General features: G+C 37.5%; 1 protein-coding gene across 1 annotated transcript; it reads right to left on the bottom strand.

Moving 5' to 3' along the window:
• Nucleotides 1–6,229: 6,229 nt before the first annotated feature.
• LOC123885959 lies at nucleotides 6,230–11,628 on the bottom strand. Its single transcript, XM_045935297.1, has one exon. It carries the CDS (start codon nucleotides 11,447–11,449, stop codon nucleotides 6,230–6,232), a length of 5,220 nt encoding a protein of 1,739 aa, XP_045791253.1. The 5' UTR covers nucleotides 11,450–11,628.
• Nucleotides 11,629–20,026: the final 8,398 nt, after the last annotated feature.

Here is a 20,026-nt window from a genome sequence, read left to right as displayed (position 1 = left end):
CTCTCTATCTGCTTTGTGAGGCTATATGTGTTTATTCCTGCTATTGCATGCCTCTGATGCTACTTACCTCTCTTGGAAGTAGTCTTACTATGTGTTACTATCTTTCCTAGTTGTGTGATCATGTTGAATCGAAGGAAAGGTAATACTGTATCTCTCTATATACTGGTCTAATATTGTTTTAGCCAAAATTTGCCAATGGGGGAGATTGTTGGGTTTTTGTATATTGGCTACATTTTGCGAAAACATATTTTAGCCAAGTGTTGAGACAAATGTGCTGACCCCAAGTGTTGAGACAAATGTGCTGACCCCAAGTGTTATGACAAATGTTGTTACACTTTGGAACAACACCTGACTCTGTTCTGCGCGCGCCAGCTAGATGTTATTATTTTCTCAATCTTTTGAAGATCTGTTTGAAGAATTATTTCGTGGTTTCTTATACAACAAGGCGCACGTGATCAATGTGTTTCAGAAGGCAGCTGAACCCTAGTTCTATTTTCCAAAGGAATTATATTTTTGGAAAATATATTTTTGTGTTTCAAAAATAGAACTATTATTTTCAAAAATATATCTTGTGAAGATTGCTGCAGAAAATATAAAAGATTTATTTCAAATAAATCTTTGTGCTTCAAGAAGATTAGAAGATTTAATTTTAAAATATATTTACAACAAATATATTTATGGGAGGAATATTTGATGCAAAGAAAGATTTGGTAAAAATATATATTTTGCATCTAGAAGATTTCTTGGAGCTGAAGCATTGTGAAAAGCCCACGAGGCTGTGCTATATAAAGGGTGCTGCTAACCCTTATTATACACCGAAACTTGAAGCTAAAATAGTATATCAAAGATGTAGTCTTTTAAGGGTTTCGTGTCTTTAAGCCACTCTCTAGGAGAGTTGGTGTAAAGTGAACCACTCGGGTTGTGAGATGGTCACTATGTCCTCACTCAGAAACCTATAGGTAATGAGTTGAGTATTGTATTTGGAGGAAGCTTTTAAGCAACTCCAAATTGTGAACTTAGTCGTTGGCTAGGTGGTGATGTTATTGAAGTGTGTCTTCATCTTTGTCAAGGAGAGTGTCTCCATTATGTTGTTATTGAAATCCTTACTGGTTGTAAGGTTGAGGGGAGTGAGACGGGGTCTCATATCTAGGAGTTCCTAGGTAGAAGTGTCATTGGGTAGGGATTAAGTGAGGAGTTGTAAACGGGGGAGTTTAGCTCCGAATTAATACTACTGATAGTGAATTTCCTCCTGGATTGGTATCCCCCAGATTAGGCTGTTAGGCTGAACTGGGTTAACAATTATGTGTGTCGTTTATGCTTTTCAGTATATGTTTTTAATGCTCTGTTTTATTGTTCTTACTGCTAAGACAAGTGTTGCGACAAGTGTCGGCACATCGTGGACAACACTTGTCTACTGTGTACCAGAATTTCAAAAGTAATACATGTTTTAAGGTGTTTTAGCATGCTTAAAGTAGAAGTTAAGTGACTGAGTTGGAATTTTGAAGTTGCAGCATTACTAGCTCAGTGAGAAGATGCTGGCTGAGAGAGCTTAACAGTTTTTGTTTTTCAGTTCTGATAGTTAAAGTCAGTTACAGGGTAGTTAGTTTGTTTTAGTCCTAGGTAGTTAATGCAATTATGATTAGAATTTGTATATAACTATCTTTGCCCCTTTGTGGATGAATGCAATTTCTACCTTTTCCCTTATTCTCTTCTTCACTCCAAAATTCATCTCTCTCAAAATTGTTCCAACAAATTGGTATAACAGAGCCCGGTTCGATCCAAGATTTGCATTGAATCCTTCATCAAGAATCAATGGCGAATCAAACCACTACATCTTCCCAATTCCCAGCGAATCTTCCAGTATTCAAAGAAGAAAATTATGATCGATGGTGCGCGCAAATGAAATTAATTTTCAGGTTTCAAGATGTTCTTGAAATCGTAACTGATGGAGTAGTGATCAGTGCATTTTAATGCACATTCTTCTACTATTGTACTGAAGTATTCCTATGGTTTATTTTATTATTTTCACTATTTTAATGTGTTTTTATATTTAAGTTTATTTCTAGCTTTATTTTATTTTCCTCACTTATTTTCTGAATTAATAATAACTTGATACCTTCTCAGTCTGTAGGTCATAACTGGAGCTACGAATATCGGATTGAGGCGCGGGAAGATGCGTTGGAAAGCTGAGACAGAGAGCTACAACTTTTGTGTTGAAGCCTAAAGTCAATTCGGATCGCAAATAAGTCGAATATTTACGTTTATGTTCCAGACGTGAATTAAATTATTAACTTTCAGCACAACTTTATGTTTTCGGCCAATTATTTTAAGGTCCGTTTCCATGTACTATTTAAACTGAAAAAAAGCAGCTAGGGGATTCATTGATCATTCACGAAATACAACCCTAGCAGCAACTACCTTCATGGAGAACTAAATTTACTATCGATCCATTGGTGTAAGGAACTTCGTTTATGAATTCTTGAGGTTCGGTTTATAATTGCAATTCCGTTTGAATGTTTATGCTGTTGTGTATCACTTTCATATCCTTTATTTCGTTTAGATTGATGCTTAATTATTCTAATTTGAATTTGTATTGTTGAGATTGTTCGAATTGATTTTCCGCTTGTTAAAATTGATTTGAATAGAAATTGATACAAACTATCGCGCTTAACAATAGGGTTGATTGGAAGTTGTTAGGATATTAACTCTGTTTTCGTGATGCTTGATCACTGTCATAGTTAATTGAATATATATGATGCTTAATCAATTGAATTCCGTATAATACTAATTTTCGCTTGTTTAATTAGTTTTATGATCAACCGAAGCATAAACCCTTGAATGAATATTTTCGAGAACCTGTGATAGATAATAAACGAAGTTGCCTAAAACCAATGGATTGATTACTTTCACGTTGATTAAATCCGTTATCGTTGTTACTGTTTTCAAAATCGAAAACCCCCAATTTGCAATCTTTAAATTGATTCTAACATTGTTAATGTGATTGTGAGTCCTTGCGAAACGACCAAGGTTACTACCTTGTACTACTTATTTTAAAATTATTTTGATCACGAAACGACGGTGATCAAGTAGCTGATTTAGCAGCAAATGCTGATGAAGCACAGAGAACAACACATCGAGAATTGAAGAAGAAAGATGCAAAAGGCTTGTTCTTGATTCACCGATGCGTTGATCCCAATATCTTTGAAAAGATAATAGAAGAAGAAACATCCAAAGGAGCTTGGGATACATTGAAAAGGATCTATGGAGGTGATGAGAAACTGAAAGGAATCAAATTACAAGCACTGAGGAGACAATATGAGATGATGCAGATGAATGATCAAGAGAGTATTGCTGAATACTTGTCAAGAATGCTAAGCTTGACCAACTTGATGAAGTCTTGTGGTGAAACAATGACTGATAGGTCCAAAATTGAGAAGATCTTGAGGACTTTAACTGAGAAGTTTGATCACATAGTGGTAGCCATAGAAGAAACAAGGATTTGGCAACTATGAGGATGGAAGAACTTCAAGCATCATTGGAAGCACATGAACTATGTGTCAAACAAAGAAGTTCTAACAAGGCTGTAGAACAAGCATTGCAAGCCAAGTTTCAGAATAAAAGCAAAAAAGGGAAAGAGAAATGGAAGAAAAAGAAAGAAGAATCTGAAAATGCTAGCAAGAATTCAAAAGCACAAGGTGCTGAATCTAGCAAAGGTAACAATCAGAACAAAAAGAATTTCCAGAAGAAGATTGATAAGAAGGATGTACAGTGCTATAATTGTCAAAAGCTTTGTCATTATGCTAGAGAATGTCACTCTAAGAAAGTTGATAGAGAAGACAAGGATGAAGCCCAATTTGCCAATGGAGGTGGGAGTGACTTAGATGATTCACTACTAATGGCAATCACAAATTCAGAAGTGGATAAGTCAAATTTGTGGTATCTTGATACTAGGTGTAGCAACCATATGACTGGCAATAAGAAGTGGTTCTTGAAGCTTGATCCGCTGTCGCGCACGGGTCAAAAACGAGTTTAAGAAAAAGGTAGTGTAGGGAAGCGACACTCGAGTATCGTATCACGAGGACTCTTTATCAATAATTAGCAGTATCAGATTCAAGCAAAAATTGTAAATTAGGGGGTTTCGGTTTGTGAAAACAGAGAGCAAAAGTGTGAAATTTAATAATAACAAAGCAATCAATCCATTGGTTACGTCAAACTTCGTTCATTATCTATCATAGGTTCACGGAAGAAATATTTCTTTTCAGTTTCTATCCTTGACTGATCATAAAACTAACTAATCAAGCGCCAATTGGTTTTATATGAATTCGGACTGTTTAAAAAGCTTATAACAGTGCGTATGATTAATTATGACAGAGCAAACAAGCGTTACAGAATCACAATCAATACTATGCAAACCGCGAATTCAATCAATCCTACAACAAGCGTATAGACTCTGTAAATTCCTAACCGAATTAAATTAAACAAGCGATAACTTAATTCGAATAACCTCGTAGAAACTTGCAACCGAATTACATACAATTAAGCATCAAATGATAAACGAATTGCAAGTCATAAAGCAAGAGAAAGGCAGCGAAATTTACAGAGAAAGAATTAGAAACATGAATTGAAATTGCATTAGAATTCAAACCTCAAGATAATGAACCAAAGTGTCTTAACCAACGGATTGATCTATAGTTCTTAGTTCTCCATTCAAAGAGGCTGGCTGCTAGGGTTTGTTTATTTCGTGAATATTGAGAATTGATCAGCCCTAGGCTGATTTTTCAGTTTTTATACATCAAGTAAAACGGGCCGTAAAACAATTGGGCCGAAAAACATAAGTCATGTTGGAAAATAATTAAATCTTTGTAAGTCTGAAACTTGACGAGTAAATATGACTCCTTTGAGCTCAGAATTGGCCTTCGGCTTCAACATAAAAGTTGTGGCATTTTTACTTATCTTTCCAACGCATATTTCCGCGCCTCAATCCGATATCCGAAGCTCCAGTTATGATCTGTGCAAGGAAAAGTGTCAAATTACTGTTTATTACGAAAATAAATAGCAAAAGTTAAATAATAGCAAAACTAGACTCTAAATAGAAAACATTATAAAAACATTAAAATACTAGGAGAAGTTATAAAATTGCCATAGCATATGATGAATAAAAGTGCATTAAAAATGCACTGATCAAATTCCCCCACACTTATTCTTTTGCTCTCCTGGGCAAAACTCAAGAACAAAACATGCTACAATCATCACAAGCAATCAACACATTCCAGGATTCAAGCTTCCAACCGTAGACTGTATTTCAAAGGTTGGCATAACTCTTGTATATCAGCTGTCAACGATAACCCTGCGTGTGTGTGTGTACTGCCTATTACTGTCAACCAGAGTCATGACATGATCCTTCTCGAAAATACACAGTCAGGATACTAAGCTAGCTCTTCCTTTCTTACAATTCAGAGTCTGGGTCCGGATTTCAGCTTGAGGGAAACTATTCTTTCATGTTCTCACAGGCTTTTTGATTTTTTATACGCAGGGACACTACTTAAGTTCATTTTAATTATGCTTTAGGTGCTACTCTACCTTTTCACCTGACGGGATCTCGTTTGTTGCGAGTCCAACCTGTTACTCCGAGTAGAGCACCCTACACAACATTTGTTCCTCCAATTTTAGGCACAGGAACTCCACATATTCATTATTGTTCCTCCAGTTTCGGGCACAGGAACTTATTATTATTGATTTTTTTTTATTTTCTAGTGTAGTGTCCCACCATTTAATCTAGCCATGATCCTACAATCAAGTAATCTAGTTTTTCCCCCAAGCTTAGTCTTAGTCAAACTTCTGCATCAAATTCAGTACTCAGATAACTTAGGCAAATGACTGTGTATTTTAAAGACTTATCAAGCCACTACTAAGTTTGCAAGTTTTCAGCAGTTGTGCATTAAGGTGCAAGGATCATCATATCTAGCATGAAAAACAAGAATTTCCAAAAATTTCACCAATCCACCAGCTATCTGCTCTAACCCTAGAACATGTAACTACTCATAACAATTGCATGCACGCTAAGACTTATTTATTTATTTATTTATTTTTTTTTTTAATTGTTTTATGAAAGAAAAACTAAAATTAAAAACAACTAAATGTAAAATGTTCCCCCCCACACTTAAATCAGACATTGTCCGCAATGTAAAGTAAGCATAAAGTGAGAAAAAGGAAGGAACACACCCGAGGGCTATGGTGTAGCTGCTGGGTAGAACGGCTTCTCCAAGGAGAGCTCTTCAACATGTCCCTCTTCTTCAGGCACCGAGCTTTCATGGAACAGCTTCAGTCGCTGTCCGTTTACTTTAAACACCTTGTTAGTACCTGCACTTTTTATTTCTACTGCACCATGAGGGAAAACATTAGTAACAACAAAAGGGCCAATCCACCGGGATCGAAGTTTCCCAGCCATTACTTTTAGGCGGGAGTTAAACAATAAAACCCGTTGGCCCACAGAAAATTCCTTCCTAGAAATCATTTTATCATGAAAGTATTTTGTTTTCTCCTTATAAATTTTAGAGCTTTCGTAGGCTTCCAGCCTAAGCTCTTCAAGCTGCTGTAATTGAAGTTTTCGTTCCATACCTGCTTTTTGCATTTCCATATTACAGCTCTTCACCGCCCAATAAGCACGGTGTTCGATTTCTACAGGAAGGTGACATGCCTTACCAAACACAAGTCGATAGGGGGACATCCCAATTGGAGTCTTGAAAGCTGTTCTCTGAGCCCAAAGTGCGTCTTCTAGACGGCGGCTCCAGTCCTTCCTATTTGGCTGCACCATTTTCTCTAGAATTTGCTTAATCTCCCGGTTCGAGATTTCAGCTTGCCCATTAGTTTGGGGATGATATGCAGTAGAGACTCTGTGCACAACTCCATACTTCCGGAGCAAAGCTTCCATGGTGCGGTTACAGAAATGCGTGCCTTGGTCACTGATGATAGCTCGGGGTATTCCAAACCTGCAAAAAATATTGGACCTGACAAAATCTGCAACAACTCGAGAATCATTAGTCCTAGTGGGGATGGCCTCCACCCACTTTGAAACATAATCAACAGCAAGTAAAATGTAGAGAAAACCAAATGATACAGGAAAAGGGCCCATAAAGTCAATGCCCCATACATCAAATACCTCACAAAAAAGCATAGGTTGCTGAGGCATTTCACTCTTTCGAGTGATAGCTGTGCCTGCTATTTGGCACTCCTTACAAGTGCGGTAAGTCTCATAAGCATCCTTGAAAATTGTGGGCCAATAGAAACCTGCGTCTAGGACTTTTCTAGCAGTTCGTTGAGGGCCAAAGTGTCCCCCTACCGGAGAAGCATGAGAAAGATGCAAAATAGATTCAATCTCACAGTCGGGAACACACCTCCTAATCACCTGATCACTACCAAATTTCCAAAGATATGGATCATCCCAAACATAATATTTTGCATCACTCTTGAGTTTGTGAATTTGTGTCCTAGATGCACCTGCAGGAAAAACACCAGCAACAAGATAATTAACAATATCAGCAAACCAAGGAGTCACCCCATGTAAAAGTAACAGCTGTTCATCGGGAAATTCATCCTGAATGGGGAAGATATCTCCATCACGTTCAATCCTGCTCAAGTGGTCAGCCACTAAATTCTCGGCTCCACTTTTATCCTTAATTTCCACATTGAATTCTTGAAGCAACAACATCCACCGAATCAGCCTCGGTTTTGCTTCAGGCTTCTTTAACAAGTACTTTAAAGCTGCATGGTCAGTAAAAACAATAACCTTGGAACCTAGCAAATATGATCTGAATTTATCAAGTGCAAAAACAATAGCTAAAAGTTCCTTTTCAGTGGTGGTGTAATTAGCTTGTGCGGAATCTAAAGTCCTAGAAGCATAATAAATAACATGGGCGGCTTTTTCCACCCTTTGTGCAAGAACTGCTCCCACTGCATAGTTAGATGCATCACACATGATTTCAAAAGGAATGTTCCAGTCAGGGGGCTGAATGATGGGAGCAGAAGTCAGTGCTCTCTTCAAGAAATCAAACGCCTTTTTGCATGCATCATTAAACTCGAAAGTCACATCATTTTTAAGCAGGTTTGACAACGGGAGGGCAATCTTGCTGAAATCCTTTATGAAACGCCTGTAAAAACCTGCATGACCAAGAAAAGAACGAATCTCGCGAACGCAAGATGGGTAAGGTAGTGTAGAGATCACATCAATTTTTGCAGGGTCAACTGAAATTCCTTTTTCTGAAATTATGTGACCCAATACAATTCCCTGCTGAACCATAAAGTGACATTTTTCGAAATTCAAGACAAGGTTAGTTTCAATGCATCTTGACAAAACCAAGTTCAAACTAGTCAAACATGCATCAAAAGAAGCACCATAAACAGTGAAATCATCCATAAACACTTCCATACAGTTTTCAATAAAATCAGAAAAAATACTAATCATGCATCGTTGGAATGTGCCAGGTGCATTGCAAAGACCAAAAGGCATCCTCCTGTAAGCAAATGTGCCGAAGGGGCACGTAAAAGTGGTCTTTTCTTGATCTTCAGGTGCAATATGAATCTGAAAATAACCTGAAAAACCATCAAGAAAGCAGTAATGTGATTTACCTGCCAACCGTTCAAGCATCTGATCAATGAATGGCAAGGGAAAGTGATCTTTCCTAGTTGCCTGGTTCAACCTCCTGTAATCGATACAAACTCTCCAGCTGTTCTGGACTCTAGTGGGTACAAGTTCATTTTTTTCATTTTTCACCACAGTGAGTCCAGATTTCTTAGGCACAACCTGTACCGGACTTACCCAATTACTGTCAGAGATCGGATAAATAATACCTGCTTGTAACAATTTAGTTACCTCCTTTTTCACAACATCAAGAATCAAAGGGTTGAGTCTCCTTTGGGGTTGTCTCACCACCTTAGCTCCCTCCTCAAGGTGAATACGATGCATGCACATTGTGGGGCTAATGCCTGGTATGTCAGCTAAGGTCCATCCGATTGCCTTCTTATGCTGCCTCAAAACCTCCAAAAGCTTTTCCTCCTGTTCACAATCAAGGTTAGAAGAAATAATCACGGGTAGTTTTTCATTTTCCTCTAAGTAAGCATATTTCAAATTTTTAGGAAGTGGTTTAAGCTCCAAGGATGGTGGTTGTTCTATGGATGGTTTTGTTGGAACAGCCGGGATGTCAAGAGTTTCAACTGCGTAAACAACCTCATTGACAACTTCACCTTCGCCCTGCAAATTAAACTCGGCACAAGCAACACAAAGGTCAGTATCAGTACAAACATCACATGAGTAATCATCAGCTGAACACAAATCAGAATGAAATTCATCAACAATTTCAGAAAGTAGTTCTAATTGAAAAACAGAGTGCTCTTCCAGAGGGTATTTCATAGCATCGAAAATATTAAATTTCGCCACAATGTCACCAAATTCCATGGACATGGTCCCATCATCAACGTCGATTTTTGTCTTTGCCGTCTTCATGAATGGTCTGCCCAAGATGATCGGCGATCTGCTTGACTCTGTTTCTCCAGCCATGTCAAGGATGTAAAAATCTGCAGGGAAAATCAAGTCATTAACTTGAACTAGCACATCCTCCACCACTCCAACAGGGCGAGCATTGCTCCTGTTTGCTAGCTGAATAGTAAGACCTGTATGCTGCAAAGGACCAAGATCAAGATTGTTAAAAATAGAAGTAGGCATGACATTAATAGAAGCTCCTAAATCTAACATGCAATTTTCGAATTTTCTATCCCCAATGGTACACGGAATAGAAAAAGTTCCTGGATCCTTGCATTTCTGTGGCATGGCCTGATTGAGGGCTGAGACATTAGCTTTTTCAGGCTCAGGTTCGAGTGCAGCATTAGACTCAATAAGGGCTGAAACATTTCGGCCCAGATTAACTCTCTCATTTCCCTTTACTTTCCTCTTGTTTGTGCACAAATCCTTCAAGAATTTTGCATATTTCGGAATCTGCTTGATCACATCGAGGAGAGGAATATTGACTACTACTTTGCTGAATACATCAAGAATCTCCTTGTCTTCTTCCGCCTTATTCTTTTTATTTTTCTGCACCCTTTGAGGAAAAGGGATTGGTGGCACATATGCTTTTTCAGTCTCAGCAGTCTCAGCGGTCGCAGAAGGTTCAGGAACAGATGATGGTGCACTGGTTTTTTTTCTTTTCTCTGGAGCTGGAGCTGGTTCGGTCACTCTTCCGGATCGCAAAGTAATTGCACTCACATTCCCATTTGGGTTCGGAACTGATTGTGCAGGGAGGTTACCGGAACCTTGAGCTTGTAATTGGCCTATTGCATTGGCCATTTGTCCCATCTGTGTTGTCAAGGTCTGAATGCTAGCATCGGTCCTTTGTTGGAACTGGAGGTTGTTCACGGACATTTGTTTAACAAGATCCTCTAAGGATGGTCCGGAAGGTGTAGAGGCAACAGCTTGAGGTGGATTCTGTTGTTGGCTGGTTTGTGGGTTTCCATATCGAAGGTTGGGATGGTTCCTCCAACTGGGATGATATTTGTTGGTGGATAGGTCAGGCGTGTTGTTGTACCTGTTTTGGTTGTAAAGGTTGGCTGCATAAGCTTGTGGCAGCTCAGTAATGGACTCGTCTCTCAGAATGGGACAGGTGTCGGTCGGGTGCTCAGGAGAGGTACAAATACCGCACAAAGTTGTTGTTTGAGGTTTTACTAATGCCAACTGTTTGACTAAGGTGGTGAGATCGTCAAGTCTGGTCTCTAGAGCTTTGTTGGAAGAAACCTGCATTTGATTCACGCTTTGAACAGAATTGTCTCTAGTGGTAAACTGTTGAGAATTAAGAGACATGTTTTCAATGAGGGCTTTGGCAGCGGCTGGAGTTTTATCGACTAGCGCTCCACCACTAGCAGCATCAAGAATGTTCCTGTCCATTGGTAACAACCCCTCATAAAAGTATTGGATGAGGAGTTGCTCGGTAATCTGGTGTTGAGGGCAGCTAGATACCAAGTGTTTGAACCTCTCCCAATACTCGGTCAGCGACTCATTACCTTGTCTAACGCCACAAATCTCCTTTCTTATTGAGGCAGCTCTGGAAGCAGGAAAATATCTTTCCAAGAACACTTTTTTCAGGGCAGTCCAGCTTGCAATTGAGTTTGGCTCGAGATAATATATCCAGTCCTTCGCTGCACCCTGCAAAGAAAAAGGAAAAGCTCGAAGTTTGATGTGGTCTTCTGTGATCCCTTCAGGCTTAAGTGGTGTAGAACACACCACTTGGAATTCTTTCAGATGTTTGTGCGGATCCTCACCTGCAAGACCACTAAACTTGGGCAACAAGTGTATTAAACCTGATTTTAATTCAAAAGGAACAGCAGCAGCATCATATTCAATACACAAGCCATTATAATTCACATCAGGAGCAGCTAATTGCCTTAAGGTTCTATTATCAGCCATTTCAAAATCAAGTTCAGAATCCGAAGCAAACAAGTTATGCAAGTAGTCAGGCTCAGAATCAGATATAGGGTTAGAATCAATGTTACCGGAATGCACGCTGTTAGCTCGGTTGAGCCTTTTGCGTGCGTGGAGTGTTCTTTCTATCTCAGGGTCAGGAAGCACTAATTGGAACTGTCCAGCAGACCTGGTCATGCAAGAAGTGATAAACAACAATTACGGTAATTCCAACTATGTCCCTACAACGAAAATAGGTGAGTAAAATAGAAAACAGGTCAAACTGAATGAGAAAAAATCCAAAAATACCACGAAAATTCTAATTAACTAAAATAAAGATGACACAAATTTTTTTGGATTTTTTCGAAAATACGAAATCAGTAAAAAATTAAAATAAAATAGAAAAACAGGGAATGGGATGGTCAAAAAGCAGAACAGACGCAAAATCAGCCCTAATTCGTCTATTAATTTTTTTATACAGCAGACACGCAATAACAAAAGAAACAAGCAATTCTAGCAATTCTAATACTAAATAACACAATTATGAGTCCCCGGCAACGGCGCCAATTTGATCCGCTGTCGCGCACGGGTCAAAAACGAGTTTAAGAAAAAGGTAGTGTAGGGAAGCGACACTCGAGTATCGTATCACGAGGACTCTTTATCAATAATTAGCAGTATCAGATTCAAGCAAAAATTGTAAATTAGGGGGTTTCGGTTTGTGAAAACAGAGAGCAAAAGTGTGAAATTTAATAATAACAAAGCAATCAATCCATTGGTTACGTCAAACTTCGTTCATTATCTATCATAGGTTCACGGAAGAAATATTTCTTTTCAGTTTCTATCCTTGACTGATCATAAAACTAACTAATCAAGCGCCAATTGGTTTTATATGAATTCGGACTGTTTAAAAAGCTTATAACAGTGCGTATGATTAATTATGACAGAGCAAACAAGCGTTACAGAATCACAATCAATACTATGCAAACCGCGAATTCAATCAATCCTACAACAAGCGTATAGACTCTGTAAATTCCTAACCGAATTAAATTAAACAAGCGATAACTTAATTCGAATAACCTCGTAGAAACTTGCAACCGAATTACATACAATTAAGCATCAAATGATAAACGAATTGCAAGTCATAAAGCAAGAGAAAGGCAGCGAAATTTACAGAGAAAGAATTAGAAACATGAATTGAAATTGCATTAGAATTCAAACCTCAAGATAATGAACCAAAGTGTCTTAACCAACGGATTGATCTATAGTTCTTAGTTCTCCATTCAAAGAGGCTGGCTGCTAGGGTTTGTTTATTTCGTGAATATTGAGAATTGATCAGCCCTAGGCTGATTTTTCAGTTTTTATACATCAAGTAAAACGGGCCGTAAAACAATTGGGCCGAAAAACATAAGTCATGTTGGAAAATAATTAAATCTTTGTAAGTCTGAAACTTGACGAGTAAATATGACTCCTTTGAGCTCAGAATTGGCCTTCGGCTTCAACATAAAAGTTGTGGCATTTTTACTTATCTTTCCAACGCATATTTCCGCGCCTCAATCCGATATCCGAAGCTCCAGTTATGATCTGTGCAAGGAAAAGTGTCAAATTACTGTTTATTACGAAAATAAATAGCAAAAGTTAAATAATAGCAAAACTAGACTCTAAATAGAAAACATTATAAAAACATTAAAATACTAGGAGAAGTTATAAAATTGCCATAGCATATGATGAATAAAAGTGCATTAAAAATGCACTGATCAAAGCTTGATAATTCAGTGAAGAGAAGCATCAAGTTTGCAGACAATAGTCAAGTAACTTCTGCAGGCATGAGAACTGTTCTTGTGAAAAGAAAGGATGGTCATGAATCAGTCATCAATGAGGTATTGTATGTTCCTTCTATGAAAAGTAATTTGATAAGTCTAGGTCAATTACTTGAAAAAGATTATACAATGAAGCTGGCCAACAGAGAATTGAAAATATATGATGCAAAAAGTAGATTAATTTTGAAAGCTCTGTTGGAACAAAATTGATTTAAAAATGTTTGCCCCTAAATCTATAAAGGTTTTGATAATAACAAAGTATTAATAAACAATTGGAAGGACTAAAAATTTATTTTAAGTGCGCAGATATAAGCATCAGGTAAGCTCTGAGTGAAGCTCAGAGGATGTGAATTCAGAAGTTCACAAGCTCTCAGAAGATGTTGGACTTCAGAAGTTACAACCTTCAGAGGATGAAGTCTTCAGAACTTCTTGAGTGACTAAAGCCTCATCAACCTCTGAAGATCTTTTTGATATCTGTGAAGATTCTCTTTGCAAGTCAACTCTTCTACCAATGAAGAAAAGGACCTTTCAAGCCTGATCAGTTCAGCTACTCTTGTTTTTGTCTGTACTCTCTTGAGAACGTGGGTCTTCAGAATTGTTAGCTGAATAAGGAAAGTCCACTCTGCAGTAGTCAAAGTATCTGAAACTCTTACTCAGTTTAGATACAAACAAACTGCATCAAGACAGACTGCTTGAAGACAAAAGATTATCAACTCCAACGGTTCTTTTTTGCAACGACTCTTTTCTGGTGGTATATATACTAGAAGAATCAGCTACAACATAAATACAATTATCAGATTTGAACTCGTGCTGAACAAAACTCTGAACTCAGTTATATACAAGCTCTGAACCTCTGTTAAGTGTTTTTGCACTTTAGTCTAATACTATGTACTCTTTGTATTGGCACTCATTAGGTTCTGTTAAGAGCATTTGTATATTGTTATATACTTTTCTGTTACTTGAGAAACTTAAGCTTGTGTGCTTGAGTAAGTTGTCTTAAGCTTGTGTGCTTAAGAAAGTTTTGAGAAGTCTCTTGCTTGTGTGCTTGAGCAGGTGTAATCTTGTGTGATTATAGTGAAATCCCTTGGAAGTGCAAGGGGACTGGACTACTCTCGTTTTGTGAGAGGAACCAGTATAAATTGCTTGTGTGATCTCTCTCTCTCTCTTAACGTGTTTATTGTGTTATTTATCCGCTGCCGTTGCAGTTAAGTTAAGAACTTGAAAAAGTTTTAAACTTGACTAAAACACAATTCAACCCCCCCTTCTTGTGTTTTCACACCTTCAATTGGTATCAGAGTTCTGGTCTGTTACTTTCACTTAACAGTGAGACAGTAAAGATCTTGTGAGAACACTATGTCTGGAGGAGACGATAGTAGTACTAGAACAACTGGTGAAGCCGGTGAGGCCAGTGGTGCTGGTGGTGGTCCAAGAAATGCTTTTGGTTTTGACTACTTAAGTAATGAATCACATGAACATAGTGGTAATAGAAAAGCCCCTATATTCAATGGTGATGCATCATTATTTGAGTGGTGGAAGGAAAGATTGTATAGCAATATTACTGCTATTGATCATGAGTTGTGGGATTTGGTTGAGCTGGGAGTAACTTTTGAAAACTTAAAAACCTACACTAAGCATCATAGAGTAAAGGACATTGTTGTTGGTGCTATTAGACATGAGGATTATGTCAGAATAGAGAACAAGTCTACTGCTAAATCTATCTTTGATTCTATGTGTGCTACCTATGATGGTAATGAAAAGGTTCAAGAGGCTAAAGCTAGTCTTTTGATAAGGCAATATGAACTATTCACTATGCAACAAGATGAAAACATTGAGACTATGTTTACAAGGTTTCAAATCCTTGTATCTGGTCTTAAAGCTCTTAAGAGAAGTTATTCCACCTATGACCATGTTCAGAAGATTCTGAGAAGTCTTCCTATTGCTTGGAGACCCAAGGTCACTGCAATAGAGGAAGCTCAAAATCTCAAGACTCTGAGTCTTGAAGCTCTGATAAGCAATCTCAGAAGCCATGAGATGGTTCTGGATGCTGACTCAGAAACTAAGAAGAAGTCCAAGTCAGTGGCTTTACAGTCAACTAGGACTACTTCTAAGGCTCTTAAGACTCAGCTTCTTGATATTGAAGAAGAATCTTCTGCTGATGGTCAAGAGGATGAGATGAATGAGGATGAGTTTGCTTTATTCACCAAGTTTCAGCAATGGAACAGATTTAACAAAAGAAATTTCAGAGGTAACAGCTCCAGAAATTTTGTCAGCAAAAAGGATGATCAGAAGAACTGCTTCAACTGTAAGAAGCCAGGACACTTTATTGCTGATTGTCCAGAAATGTCTGCTAAAGACAAAAGCAAAAGATACAGCTCAAAGAAGCAACAATTCAAGAGTAAATTGAGAAAGAGTCTGATGGCTACCTTTGAAGAGCTATCATCTGAGGAAGAAGTTGAGGAAGAAGAAGAGGCAAATCTAGCCCTGATGGCTTCAACTGACTCAGATGCAGACTCAGACGATGAATCAGAATCAGATTCAGAAGTAACTGATGAGGTATTTTCTGACTGCTCTAAATCTCAACTTATAGCTGCACTTAACAAGGTCATTGAGAAACATCTCAGAGTGTTAAGTAAACAAAAAGTTTTACAAGAAAAGCTTAACACTCTGACTGAACAAGCAGAACATTTTCAAGGTCTATATCAAGAAACTCTGAATAGAGTAAATGACTTTGAAAAGGGTTGTGCTGTTTGTCACAAACCTATTGATGAGCAGGAAATAGCTCTTCAACAGTTTGTGCATCTCAACCTTGGTAAGAGCAAAGCTGCTAATCTTGTTTATAATGTCATGAGACATAGAGGAGAGGGACTTGGCTATGAATATGGTAGAACATATTCAAAGCTGAAGACCTTTGCCAAAAAGGTTGGAAAATCTTGGGTTTATTATGTTGTTCCACAAAGTGAAGAGGGAAAGAATCTTGGTAGTGTTGAAAATGACAAAGATGATCTGAGTAATTTAGAAGCTGACAGCTCAGAGGAACCCAGTTCCTCAGGATTTGGAGAAAGAAGTTCAGAAGATAGAAGTTGTTCAGAACCTGAGAACATAAGTTCAGAAGTTCTGAAAGCTTCAACATCTGAGACTTCAAATTCTGGATCCAAAGGAACTTCAGTACCTGAAGCTAGTCAATCTAAAAGATCAGAAGTTTTTAAAAGAAAAAATTCTAAATCTCAGATGGAGTACAGGACTCAGATTATTTATGATTCTAGAGTCAGTAGATATAATCAATCAGAACATGGGATTGGTGATAAATACAAACCCTGGAATCATAAACAATCCAAATCCTGGAATAATAACAGATTTCAAAAGAGAAAGTTTCAAAAAGGTCATTATTCCAAACCAAGATTTTTCTCTAACACTAGACAACATAGTAAGCATGTATGGACTAACAAGCGTGGACCCAGAAGATGGGTACCAAAAGCTGAAATAATGTATCATTCAGATTTACCAACTAGGAAAGGATATGTCCTACCTAGAGTGTGGAAACAAGTCTTATGCAAAGGAAGAAGGGCTTATGTCCTAGACCAATGGCTGACAAGTTCTCAAGTTAACAATCAGAACTTGATAAATGAAGAGGAAGAATACTGGGATGACTTTATCATTAACCTTGATGAAGAGTTCTATCGCAATGATTAAAGTTGTTTCTCATACAGCCTGCCACTCAAAGAAGTATCATGAAACACTCATGGTATCTGGATAGTGGATGTTCAAGGCATATGACTGGTGACAAACAACTATTTTCCAAGCTGACTATGAAAGAAGGAGGATCTGTTGGCTTTGGAGGCAATCAAAAAGGAAAGATAATAGGTACAAGTACAGTAGGTAATTCTTCTCTATCTATTAATGATGTTTGGTTAGTAGATGGACTTGGGTAAAATTCCTAAGAACAAAAGATGAAGCTTATGATGAGTTTAGCATCTTCTGCAAACAAATTCAAAATGAAAAAGGCTACACTATTTTAAAAGTTAGAAGTGATCATGGTGGAGAATTTGAAAATGAACCTTTTGAAAACTTTTGTGAAAAATATGGCATTCTGCATGAATTCTCTTCTCCTAAAACTCCTCAACAAAATGGGGTTGTAGAAAGGAAGAATAGAACTCTGCAAGAAATGGCCAGAACCATGATGCATGAAACAAATGTAGCAAAGTTTTTATGGGCAGAAGCTGTAAACACAGCATGTTATGTTCAAAATAGAATCTATATCAGATCTAAGTTGAACAAAACTGCTTATGAATTGTTCAAAGGAAGAAAACCTGATATTTCTTATTTTCATCAGTTTGGATGTACGTGTTACATCTTAAATAACAAAGTCCATCTAAAGAAATTTGATGCTAGAGGTTATAAGGGTATTTTTATAGGATACTCTGAACGCTCAAAAGCATACAGACTGTATATTTCTGAAACACACACTGTGGAAGAAAGTATGCATGTCAAATTTGATGACAAAGAGCCTGACCAAGTGTCAGAGCTTGTGGAAGGTTTGTCTAGATTTCAGGTATCAGAGGATCAATATTCAGATATTCCAAACTACTCAGAACATCCATTTTCTGAAGAACCTCTGAACACAACGGTTCCTACAGACTCTGAACAACAAAGAACTGAAGCAACTGCTGAACCTGATGTTGATGAGTCTGAAGATGATGAGCCCCCAAGAAATACCTTCAAATACAAATCATCACATCCAGAGGAACTGATATTAGGCAACAAGGATAGTCCAAGGAAGACAAGATCTCAAATGAGAAATGAGGAATCATTAGTTGGTCTTATCTCAATGATGGAACCTTCAAAGATTGATGAAGCTCTGAAAGATGATGCTTGGATAGTAGCAATGCAAGAAGAGCTGAATCAATTTCAAAGGAATGATGTATGGACTCTAGTGCCTAAACCTTCACACAAGAACATTATTGGAACAAAATGGGTATTCAGAAAACAAGGCTAGATTGGTTGCACAAGGTTATAGTCAACAAGAGGGGATTGACTATACTGAAACCTTTGCACCAGTTGCTAGGCTTGAAGCAATCAGGTTACTTCTATCTTATGCAGTTAATCATGGAATAACCTTGTATCAGATGGATGTTAAAAGTGCCTTCTTAAATGGTTTTATTTCTGAAGAAGTGTATGTTAAGCAACCTCCTGGTTTTGAAGATGTCTCAAACCCAGAACATGTTTTTAAATTGAAGAAATCACTGTATGGTCTGAAACAAGCTCCAAGAGCTTGGTATGATAGACTCAGTAATTTCCTTCTTGAAAAGGGTTTTGAAAAAGGAAAGGTTGACTGCACACTCTTTAGAAAAACAACCAAAGAAGACATTTTAATCATTCAAATTTATGTTGATGATATTATCTTTGGTTCAACTAATGCTTCTTTGTGCAAGAATTTTTCTAAGATAATGCAGGATGAATTTGAAATGAGCATGATGGGAGAATTGAAATTCTTTCTTGGAATTCAAATCAATCAGAAGAAGGAAGGAACTTATGTTCATCAATCAAAATAAACCAAGGAACTTCTGAAGAAATTCAATCTAGATGACTGTAAGATAATGAACACTCCTATGCATTCAACTACCAACATGAGCAAGTCAGATGATGAAGGAAAAGTAGATCAAAAGGTCTACAGAGGTATGATTGGTTCCTTACTCTATCTGACAGCCTCTAGACCAGATATTTTATTCAGTGTATGCTTATGTGTAAGATTCCAGTCAGATCCTAGAGAATCTCATCTTACAGCTGTAAAGAGAATCTTTAGGTATCTGAAAGGAACAACTAATCTTGGACTTCTCTATAAGAAATCCAATGATTATGTGCTAAATGGATTCTGTGATGCTGACTATGCTGGAGATAAAATTGAAAGAAAATCCACAAGTGGCAATTGTCAATTTGTTGGTGAAAACCTTATCTCCTGGGCTAGTAAGAGACAAACTACTATAGCTTTGTCTACAGCAGAAGCAGAATACATTTCAGCAGCTAAGTGTTGTACACAATTACTCTGGTTAAAATATCAGTTAGAAGATTATCAGGTAAGCAGTAACAATATTCCTTTATATTGTGACAATACTGCAGCCATTCATTTATCTAAAAATCCTATCCTACACTCTAGAGCCAAACATATTGAAATTAAACACCATTTTATCAGAGATTATGTTCAGAGAGGCATTATAGATATTAAGTTTGTTGATACTGAAAATCAATGGGCTGACATATTTACTAAAGCCTTACCTGTTGAAAGATTTGATTTTATAAAGAAACATCTGAACATGTTTTCAATCTCTGAATGAAAATTCTTTTGGGCTTTTAAAGTGTAAGAGGTTATGTATATCAGAACTTATGATTCAGATCATCTGAAACACAAGCTCTGAAGTACCTAACTCTGATAGAGAATTTTAAATATCTCAGAGGCTCTGAACTATTTAAGTGGGAAACGTTTAGTATTCACTGCTGAACAGTTGTCCATTAAAATAGCAGTTACCGAGTAAATTTCTGCACGTGGTCTACGTGTGTCAGGTAGTGGGTGGTTAATGATGATTTTTGGTATTCAACTTTCTGTCAATTAGCGTAACTTCCCAAATTTGCTATTTTCGTGTTAACTGTGTGCATTTAAATAAAACTTACACAATACACTTGCACACTTCTCACTCTCACAACCTACACTTTCTTTTTCTCTCTAAACCTCCAACAAACTTTCTTTCTCTCTCTCGTTAGTTTCTAAACCCTA

This window comes from Trifolium pratense, linkage group LG5, assembly GCF_020283565.1.
Source record: "Trifolium pratense cultivar HEN17-A07 linkage group LG5, ARS_RC_1.1, whole genome shotgun sequence".
Lineage (NCBI taxonomy): Eukaryota > Viridiplantae > Streptophyta > Magnoliopsida > Fabales > Fabaceae > Trifolium > Trifolium pratense.
Note: the sequence above shows the minus strand (reverse complement) of the source record. Positions and strands in the feature narration are given on the sequence as shown.

Bases quoted from the DNA above. Each gene is read 5' to 3' on its own strand.
- LOC123885959 (XM_045935297.1), bottom strand. From the start codon at position 11,449: ATGGCTGATAATAGAACCTTAAGGCAATTAGCTGCTCCTGATGTGAAT.